Here is a 24501-nt window from a genome sequence, read left to right as displayed (position 1 = left end):
ATTTAAAGTCAAGATGACTTTAATCTCAGGGATCCATAAAACTTCTATGGGGCTGTTGCAATGGGATTAATTAAGCACTCAAGAACATGATCACATATCACAAGATAAACTAACATGACTTTGTTCTATGCCATTATTAATGCATTCGCATTACCAAACCTTGATTAATTAAATTAAAGTCAAGTATAATAAAAAAAAAGCAAAGTATGGAATAAAATGTTTAAATACTCCGAAAGTATACACAAATGAGCACCCAGCACCTGCAATTTTATTTAATTCTTATATGCTCTGAAAGTTTTATTTTATAGTATTTCTGTCTTGAACCGCTATCCCCTATCAAGTTTGACTATTGGTCAAATTGTATAATTGAACAGTTAAATTTAACAGTAGATAATGTTTATGATATTTTTGCTATAAAAATAAACTTCTAAGACATATAAAAGTCAAAATAAAAAAACTTTCAGGTGTCAAAGTGACCTTTCATGTGTATTTGTGTTTGTTTTTATTATCCTCGGAGGGCTCGAGGCCGTGCAATCATGCAGCTCATTAATTATATATATGAAGATGTATACAGCATTCCAAATAGACAAAAGATGTTGTTTATTAATAGATCCAATAGACAGATGTAGTTCACTTGAACTCGTCGACGGAATTAAAAGATTTCTGAGATTGAAAAGAAGCCATTTCACTTCACTTATTAATCACACAATACTATATGTACATTACTGAGTGGAGAAGGTATAGGATAATCCCAATAGTTTCTGGGTCCATTCGACTGGTGCGCAGAGTCGACCAAGCTATTCTTATTAATTAGCCAATCATCTACCACTTCGTAACTGTTTCTCAAAGCAATGTCTCTAAAATATTCGCCGTCCTCGCAAACTCTTCAATAATAAAGCCTTAAATGGAGCACTACTCAGTATTCAGATGCAAATTAATCATCGATACATGTATAAATGCATACATAGAAAATATAAATACATATATTAGCTAGAAATACATTTCATTAGATAATAGAAACAAGGTGCTGAACAGCATAAGTTTTTAACTTGAGTTGAAAGTTGTGAATAAGCGGGGAACATTTTGAAGCCAAGTGTGCATGCACTTGCACATATTTGGTCGATGACGAGGCATTTAAAAGTGGGAAAAGCGCATATGAATAGGAAACCAAACAAGTATATAAATGCCAGCAGAGTCATCACCATTCGCTCCCCCCATTATTGTCCTCCTCATACTTGTTCTCTACTCACACACGAACCGTTTAATTAACCAGCCTTTGTTATCTGCTATCATCATCAGGTTAATCGATCGATCATGGGTGAATTTCGGGGTATCAACAAATACTTTTGTGCCCTTTTTCTGGCACTGCTTGCTGGCCACGGACTTGTTTCAACTGATGGATGGCAGATAAAGGCAATAAGGAAGAAGCAGTATTCGTGGAGGCTGAACACAGACGCCACAAAGAACCTGCATGTTGCTTCTTCAGCAGAGAAGAAAGTGGATGGCACTGATACGGTTAGTGTGAGCGCTCACAGACCCACGACGCCAGGAAACAGCCCAGGGGTTGGCCATCGCCATGAACATATGACGACGGCTCAGGGACGCCACAATGATTTCAGACTCACCGCACCTGGTCACAGCCCTGGTGCTGCCCATGCTTATCCACGCAAAATGGATATCACTGCTGAGGAGCAATAATTATTAGACGTATTTAGAGGATATATATATATATATATATATATATCTTTTTTACTGCCCAGGCCCTAAGTATTATTATACTGCAATAATTTGGCCAAGGCCTCAACAGTTGAGTTAACTTCCTTATTACTTCATCGATGCTTTTTATAATACATGATATCTTCAACCGTTTTATCATATCAATACAAAATATTTATTTAATTATATTAAGGTATAATAAATTGGTCAACTTTTTATTTTTGCCTCTAATAAAAAATAAAGACTGATTTTTAAGATATAATTAATGTTTTCGACTGGTTTCAAAAGGTTGGGGGTACGGATAGAATAATCGAACTAAAAAAATTATAATATTACTCCTTGTATTTTTTTATGAAAAAATATTTTTGTAAAACCTCTTGTAAAAGGAGGGATAGAAACTAATGTTTGTACAAAATCCATCATCAATTGCGAGCCCAGCCAAAACAAAACTTGACTTGCCATGGAAAGCCACGTCGTTGAGAAAAATATAAAAATTAAAGTTGAAGTAGTGCTTTAAACTCTTAATTAATTTTTTACACATGGATATACCACTCGATAAATTCAATGATCAGTATTGCTGAGTTTAATTATAGATATTTCTCTTTATATGATTTTTTTCTTTCCAATTGATGAAATTTGAATTATTGATTTAAAAAGAATCAAGTCATATTTACTGGACGAATTACCATTGAGTGATCTCTAAGCTCAAATTTGGTTCTCATTACGATGAACCATAAACAAGCACTCCTGCGGTACAGCCTAGATATGTAAGCACCGCCCACCACTCACGAATGGACTTAATGCTTCACTTTGATGCTCTTTTGATTTGTCGAATAAAAGAAGCCCCAGGGACAACTCAGATATTTTTTTAAAAAAACATCGTAAATAGTTAGAAAAATAATTAGTAGGAGGCATGTGGAGGCCCACGAGAGCGTTCCCCAGTCCCTGGAGCCAACCATTTGCAACATTCCTCCACCGACATTCCAAACTTCACACGTTGTCAGTTGTCACCCACTCCCGCCCAAAACGCCTTCGCCACTTGTTACGATTTACCTGCTATGTACAACTAATCTGTGCAACGCCTAATACAATATACCTTCTCAAGCACTAAGTTTTTTTTAAAAAAAAACTAAAACATAAATATACTCATATTAGAGACAAATCTATTCGAAATACTGTCAAGTACTAAATAGGAACACATCTCTTAATAAAGATTTGAATTAACCTCTTTTGCTAGACCTACTTCCGTCAGCAAACAGTAGGTTAATTACCGCTAAAATGACAACAAAATAAGGGTCCATTGTGCTTTAAGTTATGGGCGAGAATATGCATGCCCTGTTGAGAACCAATGATCAACCCAAGGGGGGAAAGCCCCTTTCGTTATTATTGTTGTTTCGATCATACTGTGTCTTTGGAGCATGGAAGAGACTTGGGCAAACCGTCGTGTGTTTATATATAGACAATAGATAACATAGAGCCTCGGGCAGCGTGGCCCAATTTCACAAATCAAATGCCATAAACAGTAGGTAACATCAGTGCCACATATAATATGTTTTATGTCTGCAGGTGACAATCAGGAAAGAGAGAATTTAACTACTCCAAAATCTATTAACAACTAAAAAGCATATAATAATAAGTTTCAGAACAGAGCATGATAATAGGCTTATGTTAGTCAATTGTTATTAAAATTTTTTGGTAATTAAATTTTTTTTCTTGGAATCTCATGATCATTCTTCCCTTTTTTTTGTGTGTGTATTATGTGCGTGCATTGATCCCAAAAAGTAAAAATCAACAGGTTACTTTGAGCAAGTGACGATGCATACGACGAGACCGCCCAAGGAAACGGCCAATGGAAGGACGTCGCTGGTGGCCAGTGGGATGCCTAATGGGCACTGAGCAGGTTCACTGCCCCTTAGCTGTATGAAAGGGGCAAAAGATTCTTTAATTTGAAGCCCAAAACCAATTGATCTCACTGAACTTTTTGGCCATAACCGGCTTTTAATTACCATATTTCATCATCCACTTTCCAATACTTTTGCTCACCCAAATAAAAAATAATTAAGATGGTACTTAGTCATCCCGATGTCATGCATGTGCTCCAATGGGATCCCAAAATATTGAATTATGAACTCAAAAGTATACTACTCAAAGTCTGTATAAGCACGACCAAAGCATATTCCGGGTCAAATCCTCGCAAGCACGATTATAATGTTATTACGAAATACAAAGTTGGTGATTAAAGGGCAAACTAGTTATTTAATGATATCTTTGCAGAGACACCGCATTAATTAAGAGATTTAATTACTGTAAAATGGTGGGAGAGAGTACAAAAGCGTTATTAATTTTATGGGCATGTTATGTGTATTACAAGTGAATTATTATAGTTGCGTAATGAGGTAGGAGGGACAAGAAGAACATTACAACTAGGCGCCAAAGCTTTAGTTTATCTCCAGAGGTTGGGCTTGGAACGGGAAGGCACGCACGCCATCCACTATATAGTTCCTTTCTGTGTTAGTAATTAAGTTGCTCATCGTACACTATTCAAAGGAATCATTCCCAGGGACGAGGAGTAAAGGCCTATATAGGGCATCACATGCTCGGTCCCCCCCCCCCCCATATACCTTCATATATTGTAAAAGACCAAGGTTAACCACTCTCGCGGATTCATCTATAAATACCACCAACACAGGGAGATGTCTTCAGAGTATATGTTTAATTACCAGCCAATTAGTTATCTCGATCCTTAAATCTCTCCAAGCCTCGTAGTTATTACCACCCTTGTTCTCTCCTTTTCTCCATCTATAGCCATGGCAAACTACACTAGGATTTTCTGTGCCATCCTTGTGATTTTGATCTTACAGTCGCGAGTTCTGCATGTTGATGGGAGGCATCTCAGGTCTCGTTTGTGCAGGGAATGCCCTAAACATGGTCAGCCCACCGTCAATAATGCAGTTCATGATCACGTTGGAAGCACCGCCTCTGGTGTCCACTGGAAGAGAGCGACAAGACGAGCTCAGTACGAGGTAGATGATTTCAGGCCCACGTCTCCAGGACACAGCCCAGGTGTTGGTCACTCCATTAACAATTGATCTGCGCCATGAACACACGTATATATATTCTCCGTGCAACCTTAGTTTCATATGTTCCCCGCAACTACGTACTAGCCTTATAGGAGGACCTGCTCGTATTTCAGTTTTTCAGTCATCTTCTTTAGATCAGATCGAGTAGCTTGATACAGAGTTCAAGTTAGATTTTATTGTTTAGGAAGAAGAAAATTAAGAAACGTCAGTTAGCTGTATCTCGCACTTGATCATCTTTCAATGTACATACAGTTTGATTCTCATATGCATTCCCATGTCTGCGTCTGTGCGGGTCATATATATGTTAATTAGTTTCTTAAGATGACATCCTCTCTCTGTATCTTTTCACAAATAACAATTTACAATGACTCAAGAAAAACAAAAAATTAAAGAGAAATCCATTAATTATGACACAACTTACAAATAACAAAAGGATATGTAGAGAGAAAAGTTGCATCAGACACTCAGAATCCGAATGCTACATATGTATGCGGCTCTCCGGAATTCTTGAAGGTGTGTGTGGAGTGATGACTCTTAAATTCTTCTATTTGATTGCATGTAACAACAGTGCTACTTAAAATACCTATTGTGACTTGGGAACTTCATGCAAATAAAACTCGAGAGGATCCTTTTCAGATCAGACTATCACAATCAACAATTTATGTATGTATGTATATATGGGGAAGCGCGCTTTCATTTTCTTTTTGGTTTTTGAATATAAACCCTGCGCCGTAATTCCTAAGAATCTTGGGTCTCATCACCATTCGATGCGTGCTCCTTTCATATACACCAGCAGCTCAGATTCGAATAATCTAGCCGAGATATTTTACTGGCTCATTAGTCGACCATTATACCACAACGGCTTATTTAAACACGTAAACACGGGGTTTTATATTCCTTATTCCGAAATTATACTATGGATGATTATAATCCATAGTAGATGCGATAATCACACAGGAACCCTATCTCTATGTATATAGATATATTAAATGACGAAATCAAAATATATTGATCATCGATCATGCAATTTACATATCAGTTTTTACTGAATATAATGAGCAGTTACATAATAGGGTAAATTGAGCCGGCCGGCCAACAGGCACGATCACACGTATGGATTGTATTTTATTTAAGAGATGTTAGAAAGTTTGGAACTTTTGATCAATTTGTTGTCACAAGTGGATTGATTCAGAGGCTTTATGAAATGGTTGGGAAGAAATTAATTAATGAAGCAGAGGCGGTGGTAAAAGAGAGAGGCAAATTCGATGATGATACCACTAGAAGTTAAAGATGAGACTTGAGAGGCCAGAGAATGTGGAGCAAAAAGCGGTGCTGGATAGTGGATACCTTTCCTGGCTCTGCATATAAACACCTAATGGCGGTTATGTTAGTTTAAACTGAAACCAAACACCTGTAGAATCCGACCCCACCTTGTGTTCCTGCTTTTAAACAGAGTACCAACGTATATAACCATCACTCATTTTTAAGGAAAAATTCTGTCCCGAACTGCAACCCCCTCTTCCCCTAGGTTTCCCAAAATATACAGTCTTTCCTCCTTTCAGGGTTTGCGGACCACCACACTGGTGGTCTCTATTTTTAATCTTACCACTTGTAGCACGCCTTGCGCACGGCTTTTGGTCATTAAACTAGTTTAGTTTCCCATTAAATTCATAACACTTTGTTTGCGCGTTCTTAAATACTCCCTCCATTCCTTATTATAAGAGACATTTCATGCTTATGGCATATTCCTATATATAAGAGACACTTAAAAGTTTTCTCTACTTTTTTGTGTTGATTTCCTATTTTACTTATATTTATTGTCTCCAACTCACACACTTTCTCCCTTCCACTTCTCTTTCTTTCAATAATTTAATTGTTCTCTCTCATACTCTCTCTCCTTATTAATAAGAGCTTTTTTGGAAAAAAAAATTATATTTTTTACACATTGATTGTTCTTAACTAATCTTAACTGCTTTTTTGATCAACGTAATTCGGTTATTCGTCTCTTATAATAAGGAACGGAGGGAGTATTACTTAAGCGTTTCTGATCTGTCATACCTTGAAATATATATATATATATATATATATATATATCAACTTTTAAGCACATTCCTCTGCAGGACCAATCTGAACCGGAGCATTTGGACTTTAGTTTGACTTATTAACGCTCTGTAAGATTCTTTTGAAGCACTGGGAATATGTCAAAGTGCTTTCAAGGCTTTTCCAATTTTTTATTAACATCAAATATGTACTTTATAGTATATTTTTCAAACTCATTTTTCTTAATAAGAAGTTGAAGTTACCACGTGACGTGGGGAAGGAGCAAATTTGCTCGCAATCATGACTTAAACAGTCTTTAATCCACATCTTAATGAAGTTCTTGTACACTTCTTTACGATTCGAAATCTATATATGTTGTTTAAAAAGAAAAATTGCATACCATTGACAGACATTATTCATAGTGGAAGGGTCTTTAGCTTAGACGCTTCTCTCAACAAAAATTTGAATCTTAATTTATTAAGCTGTGGGGAAATACCGTTTCCACTAGAGCTTCTCAATCCTTCTGGATGCTTGTGCTTGCGAATTGCAAAGCGTGTAGGCATAATACCTCAAGGATTTAAAAAGTAAATCCGGTTTCAAACCTATTTTTCAAAGAGGTGGGAAAATGACTGAGATAACGAAAGAGAATCAATGGCAACAAATTATTCTACGTGCCTTTAAATACATCGTCAATTATTTTCAGTTGTTTAACGATAAAAATAAAATTATGGGCCTTTATGCCTCGTTCCTTTCAGTCATATACTCGTTTCATTTTTTTATCCTAAATTTTACGGAACATATAAATAAACAAAAATTGTGGGCAGTGATCATCAGTGTGTGAAGGGAATGGGGGCTTCGGTGCGAATAAAACTGGGAACACATCCTCAATTGAGGGCTGGCCCTTGTCCTCCCCATGTGCATTTGTCCTTGAATCTTATCGTTTCATGGACCCAATGTTTCACATGTAATCTCAATAATCCAATGCTTTGTCTTGCAAATTATCAGATTATAGGGGGAAAAAGAGAGAATAAAAATCTAGATACAAAATGTCGCTCACCTGCTTGAACATTAAAAAGGAAGCTGCCCGGTTCTATCCGGTAATAATAATACAGATGTAATATATATTTTATAACACTTTTTGTATTTTTGCATAAAATCGAATACAGAATGAAATTTCTGTTTCTAGAAATAGCGTGTGGCAGCTTGAAGGGAAGCATAGAGTGTAAATTAAGGAATAAATATGAATCAATAATATGAACCTGAATTAAGTTATTACCAGAGCATCTCACCTAATATTGCCATATATCTTTAAGAGCCAAATGGAGCTAAACATTCTTGTTCCTGATGCCTGGGAATTGCTTTCACGTATACTCCCTCTGGGAGCATCTAATTTAATTTCGATCGTCCATTGCCCCTCACCCCACGCGCTTTCTTCATTACCCAGAAAAATCACTTGATGTATATATATCTTTAAGGACCCCACGAATTAATTGGGACAATTTTTGCAACAGGCCCTACCATTCTGAGGCCTCGGCCCATTGGATTGTGGGCCTCGACTATACCACAAGGAAACTTGAACGCATGCACAGGCCTACAAGGCCTGTGGATCTTAGCTCACTTTACGCACAGTATTTGTTGGGTCGTCCATAAATTAACAAATTTAGACACTGTCGAGACCTTAATCCTATTACCCACGAAAGTTTAAAATTTACGTTTCAATTAAATTAGAATTTCAGCCACTCGCATAAGGACACATTCTCTTGTTTCTTAGAAATCATCAATAATACAAATATGCATATTAACATTGTTTTTCTATCTTCACAAACTATCGTCAGTATATTACAAAACTGGGGGAAAATATTACGCAATACAGACAATTACATGACCTGGGGAAGAAATCAAAAGAGAAGGAAGCCAAGGCAAATTATCGCAAACAATCACATCAGAATCAGTATGCACAATGAGGGAAGCCTATAATCTCTCTAGAGTTGGTGCAGGAATTTGCCCCCCTTTCCATTCAATTGTCCGTTTCCTCTACAAGTTGCGTCTTTCAACATCAGTATCACTGGGGGCGTCGCACGTTAAACAAGTATTATTAGCGATCATGGGGACTCAGCCAAATGGAGAAGGAACTGGAACTGGTCCGGTGAGCGCATCTGATCTTTTGATGCTTCCCATTCCGCAGATGATGCATCCTGGTGCAGTGACCGCTGAAAATTTGGCTCCACACAGATCACAGACATCATATCCAATGGTTGACAGCCGGCTTAATGTGGCAGCACAGAATTGTGAGGGGTCCTCCAACGGATCAATGGACTTATTAGTCAAACCCCTCTGAACACACAAGTCAACAAGGCTTCTAAACTCTTCCTGCTTGCTAGGAGGCGCTTTAGACAGAAGTAGTTCTAGCATTTGCTTGCTATAAGCATAATTTTGGACCTCCATGTTTCGTTTAATGGCAGTTCGAATGCAATTTATTCGGTGCTTGGCCAGAAGGGGTAAGGAACCCAGATGGCGTGAAAGTCTTGCCATCTCATCTTTTGCGCTGATTGCACTTGGACCATGAACTTTTTGCAGACGTCCAATTTCCTACAGACATAAAGAGTAAAGATAGTTTCAAATCAATTAATGAAATGATATCTTCCAGTGCATCACTAAATCTAAAGGTGACCCAAATTTAAAAGTTCATGGGTCATGGCTTAACATATCTTACCCAGGCTAGAAAGGTAGCATATCTTTTTGTAGAAATGTCAAGGCATCCTCCAAAAACGGCTCAACACAATTTACTTGATTCAAATTTAGATGATGCTTATTATTCCAGTTTAAACCCCAACTATCCAGTTTCAACAGATGGGAACTTATAGCAATATTTCATAAGAGGTACGCATTGAAATAAGATCAGAGCATTGAGACACAGAAGAAGGGCCTCTAATCGGGTTTTCCCACCTCTGCTCTCTCTCTCTCTCTCTCTCTCTCCTTTTTTTTTTTTTTTTTAATTGCAGTTTCTCTGATCATGCATGCTTAAATTTCGTTTTCTACAAGTTCTTTTGCTAACAGAATGAATTCAACTAGTCTTTAGGATTAGAGCGTGTAACAGTACCTGAAGAAGCGTGACTGCTATCTTATATTGGGCACAGATTGTAGCTTGAGCTTTAATATCATTTCCACGGGATTGCTCCTTAGCTAATGCAAGAAAAGCCTCATCAAAGCAAGATAATGCATCTGAAAGATGATTTAGCTCAAGGTGAGCAAGTCCAGTCTTGAAACATACAGAAGCAGCAGCCCCGCGTGGAACCTGTCATAAAAGGACCCATAAGATTGCAAACAAAAAAAGATCCATGCATATATATAGTCCAGTAAAAGCATATTTCTGAACGACAGTATTATCTGAAGAAAAAATTATTTCCTGATTATAGGACCACCTCACAGCAGTTTGCCCAATCTACCAAAACCATGACTATATGTGCAGCATTTTTGCTAAAAAATCATTTTAAGGGCAAGCCACTATAGACTGGGAGGGGGGAGCCTCCCAAAGAAGGATTCATCACCAACAACAGAGAATTCCTTTCATACCCTCCCATGTTTCCTCCAACACCCATAGAAAATCAGAAAAATACCCCATTGTTTGAAAATCACAAAGCTCAAACCATGAGAGCGCACAAGAATGGCTAGGGGTCACTCATTCTACACAGAGACAAATTATAAAAGTATATTTACTCACCTGCCCAGGACGCACAGAAGATGGTGGAGAATCAGCACGAGGTTGAGATTTTGCTGAATCAGCAGAATTTGGTACTCCAAGAACACTAAGATCAAGAGGTTGGGTAGAAATTGGTGCATGAGCAACCTGAAATGTTGGTTGTGGTGCGGCTGGCATGACTGCAGCCTGGCCTGAAGATTGTGGTGGAACTCCACCATCAGGAAGCCCAATGGACTCAAGGGGAACAACAGGTTGTTGAATAGTTTGAGGGGGAATGCCACCTTGAACCCCAGCATTAGCTGCAGAAGCATTAACCTGTGCTGAAGTAGTCTGGCTGCTTTCAGCTCCAGGAGTAAATTTGGAGAGATATGTCCCAGCAGGAGGCAGTGATGCAGCAACCTGGAAGGATGGAATTGTATTCTGAAAAAAGTCCTCTGGAATAGGCGCTGCTTTAATTCCCCCACCTACAGCCACAGGACTTGGCTGTGAGATTGGTTCTGGTCGTGTTAAAACATCCGTACCAAACAGGTCACCTGGGGTTGAAACAGTAGGAGCAGCCATCCCAGTAGTTACTGGTGGCAAGGCCAAGATCTGGCCAAGGTCCTGGGCACCACCAGATAAAGACTTGGTCCTTGTTGGTGGAGCTAAGCCTTCACCAAGTTTAAACTGTTTTGTGGCTTCTTTGATCTTGTTTACATCCACAGTAGAAGATGCAATAGGCTTGTCTCGTATTCTAATCTGTATTTTCTTTGTTTTTGATACTCCTTCCTCATCGCTACTGCTCCCATCAGCAGCAGCTCCATACATAGATTTCTTGAATTCTTCTTCTGCTCTAGCTTGTTCATCAGAAGAGGCATTAGCAGGCTTAAGGTTTTCCAGACCCATCAATAAATTACCTTTGGAAGTACCATCAAGAAGTCCCTTTGACTGACTAGGTATGGCTTTAACTGAAGATACCTCAGGACCATTTGGCTTATCACTACCTGATGGAGGAAAGACCTTGGCTAAGCTATCTTCCCTCACCTCTACAATGTTACCTCTTCCCTTAATTGATCCTAAATACACACCAATATGATCTACAATAATGGATGGAATGCTACCATCATCAGTTTTCATATATGGTGTCACCTCTGCAGCAAGCTCCCACTGAGGGATATCCTTTGCATTTGTAGGGGTTTTGATCTCCCAGTTTCCACCACCCCACTCAGGTCCTTTAGGAACCATGCTCTCTGCAGCAAAGTTGGCAAATATACCCTGTGTCCATCCGGAAGATCGAACTCGTAGAATTCTTTCACAATATCGCCTCAATTCTGAGTCTAGACCTTCTTCTTCCAACTTCTGAGCAAGACGTCGCATGGCACTGGGATTAAGGTGGCATATGAACAGATCAAGCATGCTTTCATAGTCTGCTATTACTTCGAATGTTTCTTTCGCACTGTCAAATTGACCAAACCTGCAAGTAACCTTACATTACAAAGGTGGACAACGTAATTTTATAGTTGATGAAGTTATTCAAATAACTAAAGTACAATCCAAACACCAGCTCATCAGTATTGTGAGTTTCAAAAGTTAACAGAAACATGCATGTCATACTTTACATGGTGCTATAAAGCAATATAATTGAACCACTGATCCTTGCAGAGAATAGGATTGCTCAGTATAAACCAATAAATAGCAGGCACACCTAATCAGTAAATAATTGACTAATGGCTAAGTGCTAAGATGGAAGTAAACCTAAATTACTAGTTGTAGAGAGGAAAAAGAAAAGTGCTTTGATATTTGATGTTCTTGCATCCTTAATTTTCACAAGAATAGACCAGAATCATGAAACCATGGTAAATTGATAAGACGCAACAGCCATTAAGTTGAGAAATAATGGAGCACGCAAGCACAACAGTTGGATGGTTCCTCTAAGGACAGCATTGTAAATAGAACAAAATTTCATGGTCTGCCAACCTGATACAGGCATAACCCAACAGCCTGAACCGGTGAAACAAGTGAGATGTAGGAGGGCATCTTGGATAATCTCTGGAACGCAGAAATTCATCTTTCAAGACTGACAAAGCAGTTGAAAACCGAAGAGCTTTCACAGCATAAACACCACGCAGAACCTATATTAAAACCAAACATGTTTAGAAGTACGGTTAAGCCATAGCCAAGAAAGTTAGACAAAGAATTCAATTACTCACCTGAGTGAACTGTGGACCTGACTGGGATAATGACACAGCTAGGTCTCCACAAACAGGAGAACCTCTAGCTAGAATGTCAAGAGATCTTGGTGTTATGCGCAAGCTATCAAACCTTCATTGAGATAAGAATTTATAACCAGTCATTAAAAGCTTCAATAAATGAATGAATAAAAGCAAGTGATAGATTCCCAACTAGAAGGATCTAAAATAAAGCGTCAGGGCTGCTGAGGGGAATCAGACGTGAGGGCAACTTGAATCGGCTAGCAGTGGCTTGGGGAAGGAACCAAAAAGAGATACTGGAAATGGCGAGGGAGCTATTTAGGATAGGGAAACTTCTATAAAGGAGATTGGGAAGAAATAATTTGAGAAGATATCATTAATTATGTGTACATTAAGAACTGAGGATAAATAAAAGAATTAGAAATTGTTTAATTAGTTTTATTTTGAATGCAACTAGATTGTGGTTGCCGTGTTTGCATGGAGATTGAGGTAAATCACACTATTCATGACTTATGAATAGTGCAGTTTCCCATAAAGAATCAGTTAATTTTGATAATTGATTTCAATTTAACTCTAACGTAGAGCCTATGTTCACATGGGGATTACAGTAAATTAGTTCATGGCGTATGAATTATATGATTCCCAACAAATTTTATATTATATGATGATATATTGATTATCCTTTCTTTAGTCTTTTTCTTTATCCTTTTGTTAATTATCTTTTTATTATCAAATTAATTTACCTAATTATAAAGTCCTTACTAATTAGGGTTAGGTCAAGTCTCTTATAAAATTCATATCCTCTGTTCTCCTGTCCTTTCTTCAACATCTCCCTCCTGCTTTTCTCTATCTCCTTTTCCCGGATTCTTGCCATTGGTTCAACACTCAGACTCCATTGCAAGCTTCCAAAAGCCAGATGCCCTCCCTAATCCACCCTGAAACTTCGTAGCTCCCTTCAGCTTTCCATTCTATTTTCATCATCTCATACCAGCCTTCTAACTAACTCCTTCCCTGATGCTCTCTCCTCATCAGCCGCCCATCCCATTGTTTATTATGTCAGCCGTACCTCTCCTCCTCATATACCTTTCATCAGATCTACTATCAGTATGACAACGGCCTTTAACTAAAACTTTCTAGAAGATGAATGAAAGAAACCTGGATGTTATTTGGTATAGTATTTCAGGTAGATCAAGCTTCTGCTCAAAACTTTGTTGCATTGTAGCAAATCCAATGAGAAGTGGTTCAAGAAGCCCAACAAGACAGCTTTTAATCTCAATTGCCTTCTTCTGTCTGGGATTTATTTCTGTAGGGCTTGCGAGTAACAATCTATCATTCAACGCACCAACCAAGACTGTAACCAAAAAAAAAAAAAATCATTTAAATAGATCAGAAAGACAACACAATAATAAAATACACTGGCCAAAATAAATTTTTTTTAAAAAAAAAGGCAGAACAAATTGTGACATCCCTGTTCCCAAGAAAATTTACCTGCATTAGGCAAACTAATAGAGAGAATAGTCCTTGCTTTTCCATCCCAGCCAAGCACATTAACTGTGGTGGAAGTAGAAAACAGAAGGGCTGGTCCTACCCATAGGAGTGATCTAAAGTGGCCATAGGTTAAGGATTTTTTAACCTTAAAAAAAAAAAAAGAATAAATCTCAATTACATATAAAACCAAATTTGTAAGAATATACAGATTCTAATTTTCATAGGAATAAATGTCAAGGATATTGAAGGAAGCCCCTTGTCAAAATTTGAAGAAGTGCCTGCCAGGATATCAAGTGCTGCTGAAACAATAAGGACTCTGTGCGTTGTTAAAATTCCAGCAACATAGCCCCTAAGAGTCTCTTGCCAGTGCACCTGTCATAATTTTAAACATCGCTTTATTCCCAACAAGACCATGACATACAATGATTAGATGAGTTTACACAATCCAGGCATCCTACAGCAAATGGCTTTTGCCAAACGACAGCATGGATCTGAAATTACTTCAGCTAGAACAACCCACCAGACAAGGAAACAGCCTTTAAACAAAGGCATTTCAGGAACTAAAATTGGCTAAGTAACTGCGCATGCTACACTTTAGCACATAAATGAGGAAAGCAATTCAACACACGCTCCTATACAAGAGAATTTGCGGAAGACCGCAGCTTGGGATAGATAAATGGGGAAGAGGCTTGGAAATTACATTGTACCTCCTAAAAGATTAAACTAGAACATGTTTTGACATTCTCATCCTCTTCCCCCCATAATCAGCTTCAGATCGCAATTAAAATTTCAGTGACATTGTGACAGCGCAATGGTGAGCAGTGTATTTTAAAAAAGATCAGCCAATTATTGACGCATGTCTTCAGAATAGTGCCAGCCATAACCGAAAATAAAACAGACACAGATCATATTGTATATTGGAAAGTTGGCCATCAAGTATCCCCTCTTCCACTTCTCCCTTATCAATCTATTATGAGGCTAGCGGTCGTATGTAGCTAGGCATGTGAGGATTCAGAAAGAAGGAAAGGAAAAAAGCTGATAATGACACAAATTATGAATTATACCTGAAGTACGATCTCATTTCTTTTCAACTTGATTGCCTTTTTCCCCTCGCTTTTGGTTGATAAATAATGACCATCAGCACTTGAAGTTTTAAGGCGGTACCCTTGTACCAATTTTACCAATCCAATCTGGTTTCCATGAGAAGCAAACATCAAGCTTGAATCTACAATCAGAAAAGGCACAGTCAATACTTTATAAAAAGGGGAAAAAAAACAAAGTATTAATACAGTTTACAAGGAAAATTGCATTAATGTGTAGCATATACAGCAGCCCCAGAAAAAGTATGTACACTGTGATCAACTACCTAAAGGAGTAGAGAAGATACGATCAATTTCAGTTTCAAACAAAAATGGCGTAGGGCCCTTAATTGAACCAATACTAGTCTCTGCAGGTTGGTTCTCTGCAAATACATTATCATCTTCCTTAGCTTCTTGTGAGGAACCCCCAGGCAAAGTATAGACAGCCAGTCCTGTCCTGTCATCTTCAAGAATGGCAAACTGATTTTCATTGGGGCCAATAAATGCAGCATCTTGACCTACAGGGCAAATAAAGTATTAATCACACTTCATGCATAATCAAGCTATCTCATATGGTAGAAAATTGATACATTCCAAAGAATGAAGTACCTTTGACTGTGCTACATTTACTGCTCACTGTCTCCGCACCTGCATTTTCCCAGTACAGCACCACTTCATTTGTAGCGCCACTGAACTCATAAACAACAAGAAATAGGTGCTGCTTTTTACTATAATGCAAGTGTTTTACTTGGTACTCCACATTTCCAGGAATCTATAACAAAATCAATGAACAACATGACAATGTTGATTATGGACATAATTTTCATGCAAAATAATTGAATAGTTATGACACATAAGGTTTTGTAACTGGAAGAGGTAATTGAAATTACAGGAGAACCACAAAGACAACCCTACTTGTTATAGACTAAATCTCTCTACATTACCGAATTATAAAGCTTTTTGTAGATGCTATCTGAGCCAGATGAGAGATTATATGCCATAAGGTTCACACCATCCATGTAGAAGGCCCTCACAGGATAATGAAGAACACGGTTCTCTTTGCTGAAGAAATTTAGCTCCAAATGAAAGGGCTGGCATCAGATAAGTAAATTTAGATAATTAGGGAGGAAGCCAAGAAACAGAAACCTATGTCAAAATCAATGTTTCACAGGAGTCTTACCTGGCAAACTGGTATGTCCTTCAGTTGATGCTTAGTATCCAAGACAGTGATGAGGGGCAACCGAGATATTGGAGTGCTTTTTGCATGACCTTCCATAAAATGCTACAAGGATTATATATAAACAAACCTCAGTTAAAAATATTTAAAAGATGTGTTAGAAATCACCGTGATTCTCATATGTGATTCTTGCTGCTTTTATTCTCTTTCTTTCACATTTTATTTTGTTTTTAGTTGTATCCAGTTTCCCACTTGTTATATAATTTCTGTCAGCATTTGGTCCACTCTATCTAGTTTCTTTTCATATCATGATTTCTCCAATATTTGGGCTAGATGAGGCAGACTTGTTACCTCAGCACATTATATATCAAATTATTCAGATCAAGAAATTATCACAGAGTACACAAACACTCAACTGTTTCCGTAGTATCAAAGCCATAATTGGATTCAGAAATATTAAAGCCATGAAGACAGTCTCATGGTGCCGCATCCAAAGCACAAGATCAGAACAGCCATGCATCTCCTCTGCTGGGAACCAACAAGTTCTCAACGCTTAGATAACAAGGCATAGACTGGATGGAGATAACTATATCCAAAGGGCACAAGACTTTTTCAAAATTTATCCAGTTGTGTAGTTGTTATAAATTTTCTGTTAGTTCCTGATTTGGTGGACTCTATATGATTAATTTTGTGTTACAATTTTATATTTAGATGAGGCAGACTTCTTGCCTCAGCACATTATTTATCAAATTAATCAGATCAATAAAGTTAACCCGGACTAAGAACACAATGCTCAGTTGTTTATAAAGAGAAACACAGATTAAATTGCAGGGGTGAAGTACAAACAATCACCACCTTGAAAAACTAACATAGGAGATACAATGAAGGTCAGTAGTGATTTGAAACAGCAAATTTGTTGACTAGAGTTAATTTCCTGTCATCTTTTCCCTTTTTGTTTGTTTTTAGGCTAACAGGTGAATCTAACTTTAAGTCATTACTCATTAGATGCTTTTTGATATTTAGATTTCAAGTATCAACAAAGAATCAGTTGCATATACAAAAATAAACTTCTATGTAGCAGTAATAAAATATATATATATATAAAATCTTAACCCCAAAATATAATGATAATTTAAAACAGGAAAAGAACCTACACTATAAAGAAAAGCTTTCCTTGCGATGTCTGATATGGTAAGATGACTATGACTGCAAGAAAGAGTATAGTATGTCAATAATCACATATGGTAATCATAAATAAATAATCAATAAATATCCTAAATTGCACGACATGGACTACTATTGATGGAGGGAGTCAAGACAAATTCCAAAGAACCCTAACCATCAGAATCTCAAACTGCTAGGTTGAATGTACTAATGCTTAATCTCAGCAGAAGTAATTCTGAAACAAATCTACACCAAGCTACTGCAAAATTACTATCAAATGACAAAATTTACTGACATGGTAATCAAGTCCATACATAGGTATTCACATTTGGTGTATCCTATGGACCTCAACATGGCATATTATTATGCTAAAAGGCCAGTTCAGCATCTAATTTATACCATTAATGACCTAGAAGGAGCCATAGCCATAAAAAGGTTAGAGTCGATGATGATGAAAAGTAATATATATCCACCTTATGGTTGCTTTTGATCCACTTTCCAAGTTAACAAATCACGTTTATCTCCCCCTCCCCGGGGGGGAGGTGAGACATTAAACTGGCAAAAAAATATTGCCTGTTCATAATTATTTCTTAAGTCATGAACAGATATAATTGGAGAGATATGAATGTGAGAGAGAGAGAGAGAATAAAAACAGCAGAAGATCACAAGACTCAAGCATCTTAATTCAGGTACTTGTTTGCACAGCACACAACATATTCCATGAGATATTTTTCCACATAAAGGCCATAACTTGTAGGAGAAAACAACAACACATTGGCCAAGGGGTCTCCACTTTCTTTCACTTTCATGTAACCTTTATTTCCATTAGTGCTTTCCACACATATCAGAAGCAAGCCTGAAGAGTTTATAATGATTTGCTGCTGAAGTCAGTCTTATCAAGTGCCTTTCAGAAGTTCAAGTTCAACCATTTGCTTTTTTCTCAATGCTTCACTTACTAATCCTTTTTTCCAGTATTGATAAGAACAATTTCCCTATAAAATGTCTCAACTAATCAAAATCGCACGCCTGCACTTAGAGCTTCGTGGTTTAGGTAACAACCATAGAAACCAGATTCTAAGAGTTTAAACATTTGTGATGAAGTTCAGGTTATTGAATCCCTGAAGAAACATTTGCATGGAACAATGGGGTGCAAAAGAAGAAAAAGAAAATAAATAGACATCATTCAAAGGGGTTAAACTGCTAACTGGAAAATTTACCCAACAAGTGGTGAAAAGATATTCGCTCTGGAGAAAAGCACCCAAAACCAAGCAAAAAGTGTTCCCCCCCCCCCCCCTCATCATATACAAGATAAAGTATACATTTTGCTTTAGACACTTCAGCAATATCATATTGCAACTTAAATAATTAACGCAATAAATTCCAACTAACCCTTTCTGATGATGTTCTTGTAGTTGAGACTGAAGCTGATGGTCTGCTAACACTCCAGATGAACCCAAGGATGAGAGTTTTTCTTTCAAAACAGATGCTGCAAAGCCCATCAACCATTAGTAAATCTGATCAAAGAGCAAACTATAAAAAGTAGCACTGCAAATACGAAATGCTTGACATTGACAAAATAATTTAGCAATTAGATGCCAGATAAAACTTCAATGAGAAACTGCAAAATTTATTAGCAAATAAAGACATATCAAAAGGATAAATGGTTAATAATAACAATCACCTGAAGAGCCTCGTGCACTTTGCAAAACTGCAAAGAGTTGCTTCCTCCTTTCTCTACTGCTTGTGGTCTTATTTTTTGAATTCTCTCCGCTTGTTACATTCTGTCAATGATAAATGAATACCAAATGTAAATTTTCAAAAGTCGTTGGCAAGCCAGGATAAATTATATTAGCTGGGACGCAACTGCAAACACTAGTGCTGCTAAATTAAATTTCGGATGAAGTTCTAGAGCTTTAATTCGTGGTAGGGGATAAACTGCTTCTCCGCCCTGTTGAGAAAGGATGCGAGGAATATCAAGTGATTCAATTGCTGCACACAGAATGAGGTACATTAGCCAAACATTTCTAAATGAAAAGAGCAGAACAAGAATGAAGCAACAAGAATTATGAAGGAATCCACAGGATACTAGATATTAGTAGAAAATAAGCAAAAGACTACCAAAACCCAGCAGGCAATATCATGTGAGTAATGTTAGAAAGAGTCAGGATGACTAACCTGCAGGCTCAAAAAAATTAGCCTGCATAGGAGGTCTGTTAGGATTAACTATAACCCGTGTTTTCCAAACTTGCAGATTTCCATCCTTTGAAAGAGTTACAAGTAAACGCAATATGGGATGCCAAGCAACTGATATTATTGGTTGTTGACCAACTTGTATGCTGAAATTTCAACAACAATGAGATGTCCAGATCTTAAGTCAGCAAAGTAACCAATGCAGAAAAAAGATTTACACTAAATATAGCTAGTGGGCAGCAAGTTGATATCAAATGATAACAGTAACTAAAACTTTCTAGCGTCAATGATAGGAGGAAGCATGAGATATAATTAAACTGATGACTTTAGCAGCTCAAACAACATAGGTACTTCCAATCATTGTAGTTTAGATTCTAAGAACTATTACACCACCCCAAATCTCTCTCTCTCTCTCTATACACACACACGCACACAAAAAAAGCTTTAACACTGACATAAATCAGTAATCACACTAAAATCAAAAGATTAGAAGTCAGCAGCAGGATATAATTGAGGGACTCCACCTTTAGGCAGTACAAATGAGTGTTTCTAAATGGGGGGAATGTATCATTCACAAAAATAGTTCATTAGTTTGGAAGGCTGTATGCTTCCCTAATAGTTCATGACTACTGGACAAAAAATTTAAGACACGATCATTGTTTCATTCTGACAAACATACAAAAGCTATCATACTATTGCATATATACCTTCTTTTATAACATAGCAACATGATGATGCCATGTTTACAGTCATTTAATTATTGTTTGTAAGCTTCTATGCAGGCGTCTTGAATATCATTTCTATTCACAACAAACTTTGGTTGATGAAAGGAAACAGTACCAAAGTAAAGAATATGATAATACAATAAAAGGAGGCAACCTAATCAGAAGTAAAATATATCCACACTCACATTCCAATCATACTTGGTCTCTCAGTTGATACATCCCATGCCAATAGTGTACCCCGTCGATCACCAACAAAAATCCATTCGAGAGTTGGATGAAATGCAAAGGCACCAGCACCATTAAGCTTAATGGTATTATCAACTGAAGTTGGAAATTTCAGATATAAATTACATCAAGTAGGTATAATATAAGTAATCCATAACATCAGTAAAAGATTTTGCACAGAGAATCATCTCACGTTGTAGGGTATAATGAACAGCATAGGTATGAATGTTATATGCTCGAATCAAACCTTCTGCATAAGCAACATACTGGAAAAAAGGAGAAAAGAAAGCAAATTTGAGAAGGACATGCCTGAACTATCAATGAGATGAGAAAGAGAGCGCAATCAGAACGTCTGTAATATGCATCAAATGTACATCAAGAAAAATTAAATTATGACAAGAACCAAAATTACAACACATTACTAGGACAGGAAGCCGAGGATGGCAGGCAAGATTTACAACGGGCTTCTTCAAGTCTGTCTTGATTTTTGTAGGCGATCTTCCACCTTCAACAGTTCCAACAACTTCATGCATGAAAAAGAAAAAGAATAAAGATCATCACCGTAATTGATCAAACAAAGAGACTCACAGATCTATGCACACAAATAAAACAAATCCCAACCTGTCACACTCATCCGTCTATGGAAACCAAAAAACACAACAGGTTGTAATGGAGTCAAAGCCATATGAACTTCTGTGTCAGCAGATATTTGTTCTGTCTTCTTCTCAGGGGAATGCAGTACACACGTTTGCTCTAGGTCAAAATCACAAGACCGTATCGTACAATCCTAAACAGATGAAAATGTAAGACATAATAGGAATAAAAGCATCTCATCCAGTGGTGAATCTAAAATTTTGTCAAGTATGGCCACTTTCCATACTACACATGACAAGAGTAAAAATTATAAGATTAAACTTACTATAATCATAATTCATAACTACATCATTTAGCAGAGCAAAAGACATGGTATCATCATTTTTAAAACCGCCTTTCAGGATTATTCATATTTTGCAATGGATACATTAAAAACTTATTTGATATCAAGAACATCATTTTCACATTTAGAAAGAATTTAGGGGCACTTGCCTTGGGGCACCACAATGTCGAACCACTATAATTGCATGCAAACAAAAACAAAAGAAAAATATGTGAAATCAATTAGGGTCACTTGATCCTACTTGCTATTGGCTTGGATCTGCCCATGCCTCATCATTGGAACAAATAAACTGATACAGGACACGGGATTGAAGGGAAGCAAGAAGCACATTAAATAAAAAAAGCTCAATGTACAACACCAATTTCAACCTGTAGAATTGCAATCACAGTATGCCCACTTGTAGGGCTGTAAGACATGCGTACAACAGGTGCACCAATGTCAAGGGCAGAAATCTTGCTTCCAGTCAATGCATCAAATTCTGCATATACGACAACAAGCCAACAAGCAAATCAATTATCAAAAGAAAAGTCAACAATCCAAAAGGGCAGCATCACAAGCAAGTTCCCTCTACACATCCAACTGAAAAGAATGCTTGATGCCAGAAAATGCCCCATTTATACAATGGCCATATATCCAGATAAGACTCATTTGCCACATAAATAGACATGACGGCAGAAGAAAGATTACTAACATGGACAAGTCAATAGTTCACAACAGCTAATGTATTCAATACCTGGTAATGAAAAATATTCAAGTCAAGCAAAGCAAATGCCAGATAAATTACCAGTGACTATTATCACAAAAGAAACGGGCTCATATAACATGCATAGAAAGAGAGGATTGTTTTATCAGTGCCTCTCCACCTATGCAGGCATCATCAATAATTTAAGCGACATTTACAGGGCCCTTTAAGAGACTAAATTCATGTAGTTTCAGATAGATCTCTGGGCGAAAAATGACTTCTAAGGCTAAAATCAAGGGCCAATTAGATTATTTCCCTTCATCTCTAATTAGATTATTTACTATGGAAGCTTTGATTTAGACGGAAAATCATTAACAAAAAGCATCAGACTCGCCAGTATATCCAATTATCCATGACGGTCAACGGAGCCTAGCAAAGCTTTGAAAAACTATACAACTGAAAAGGGAAACCAGCAGCAAGCTCAAGGAAGATCAGGTTCACTTCTCCATAAAATCATAAATATTATATCAAGAAATGAAGGCAATTTCCGCAGCACATCCCACATATGCATGATCTCTGGAGTTTACTCGCTAAAAGTTAAAAAACCCAACTTCAAAATACCAAAATATAGCAAAGGTTGAAAATGTTTAGTTGGGAATTATAAAGTTTGTGAACTTGGCTTCCTGAGTTTACAAAAAAAAAAAACGACAAAAACATGAGGTTAGTACAATTGCTTACCAACGATGTAGGTTCCAATGGCGACGGCAACAAGCGCCTGGTGAGGATGAAATGAAGCAGCATGAGGCTGCAGCGGTCTAACGCCGCGTCCAACGTGTCGTAGATCCAGATGCTGCAATGTCGTCCACTCCATTGATGCAGTTACTCAAGTTTCGTCTACAACCTCCACATTAGCTTGCGTAAGCACAAGAAGATGAGACGACGAAAAAGGAAGCGGAATTCAGATCTTCTCAGCCTACAAAGTAAGGAATGGCGCCTCCACGATCTCTGATGAACTTCACGAAATTGACAGACAAAATAATTGGAAGAAACAGAAGGATCGTGAGAGAATGAGCCTGGCACTCTCCCTTCTGGTATGAAACTCAACCAAAAGGAAAAGAAGATTCACAAAAACATATTATTATCATTATTTGGGTCAGAGGTTGAATTTGCGCAAAAAGCCCAGTATGGGTTGATTTTGTGTGTGTGTGTGTGTGTGTGTGAACAGAAGCACAGTAGGAGGCTATAAGCTGCCCCTTTCAAACATACTAATGGGCCTGCCGAAAACCTTCCCAAATCCGCCCAGGCAAGAAAAATCAAGGCCCAGTTTTCACCTTACTATTTACATTTGCTTGATTTGTTTGTCGGTTAATGATAAATAAAATCATAACATGTGTCATGTTGGCTACTTGGGTCGTATAAAGAAAGATTATAGATAAAATCGATGTATTTGTGATGCTCCTCCGCTCCTTAATATAGGGTTTAATTAGGGAGTTGATACTGGTTTTATATGTAAGATCTATTTTACGTGTCTATAAATTTTTTTTTTCAAATTAACCATATTGATATTCTCCTAACAATAATCAGGAAGGAAGGGAAGGGAGAAAGTTAAAAAAAATGCTTACGGTCCGTTTGATATGAGAGAAATGGAGGGGAGGGAAGAAAAAATTTTAATAAGCTGGGTTTAAAAAATTGAAAAAGCAGGGTTAAAAGTTTTTAATTGATTTTTATTACTATTTTATATTATTTCTTCTCTTTATTAAAATTTTAAAACCATGCTTCTTCAAATTTTTAAATATAGCTTATTAAAGTGTTCCTTCCCCTTCCCTTTCCTCCCCTTCATTTCCTTGATACCAAATAGTACATTAGAGTGTTTTAGAAAAAAATATATCATATTAATTAATTTCAATAAAGTTTTTAGTCTACTCAAATTAGTTAATTAAGTCTTACATTAAAGATCGATGGAGTATATAGTATGTATTTATTATTTAATCATGTTTACTTTTTATTATAGTTTTATATGCAAGAAGCATTTGTTGTCTATTATTTTCTATACGTACCACATAATTCTTGACGTATTGGTTGAAAAAAGAAGCTCTTGGCTAGTTTTTC

The 24501-nt window shown here is 37.2% G+C and overlaps 1 protein-coding gene across 1 annotated transcript; it reads right to left on the bottom strand.

Moving 5' to 3' along the window:
* Window positions 1–8576: 8576 nt before the first annotated feature.
* On the bottom strand, window positions 8577–23517 carry LOC114722279 (TSET complex member tstE). The gene is made up of 25 exons (XM_028908268.1): window positions 23370–23517; window positions 23131–23286; window positions 22079–22188; window positions 21395–21560; window positions 21196–21296; window positions 20967–21039; window positions 20734–20869; window positions 19809–19969; window positions 19498–19622; window positions 19315–19414; window positions 19023–19119; window positions 17624–17675; window positions 16473–16574; window positions 16237–16383; window positions 15902–16064; window positions 15580–15810; window positions 15278–15438; window positions 14457–14585; window positions 14214–14331; window positions 13881–14076; window positions 12726–12837; window positions 12493–12647; window positions 10558–11989; window positions 9937–10131; window positions 8577–9425 (listed from the first exon to the last, which is right to left on the bottom strand). Exons 2-25 carry the CDS (start codon window positions 23261–23263, stop codon window positions 8949–8951), a joined length of 4872 nt encoding a protein of 1623 aa, XP_028764101.1. The 5' UTR covers window positions 23264–23286; window positions 23370–23517; the 3' UTR covers window positions 8577–8948.
* Between the last annotated feature and the right edge of the window lie 984 nt (window positions 23518–24501).

This window comes from Neltuma alba, unplaced genomic scaffold, assembly GCF_004799145.2.
Source record: "Neltuma alba isolate B1F8T4 unplaced genomic scaffold, ASM479914v2 tig00012088_pilon, whole genome shotgun sequence".
Taxonomy (NCBI): domain Eukaryota; kingdom Viridiplantae; phylum Streptophyta; class Magnoliopsida; order Fabales; family Fabaceae; genus Neltuma; species Neltuma alba.
The sequence above is the reverse complement of the archived record's forward strand: the minus strand, read 5'-3'. Positions and strand labels throughout refer to the sequence as shown.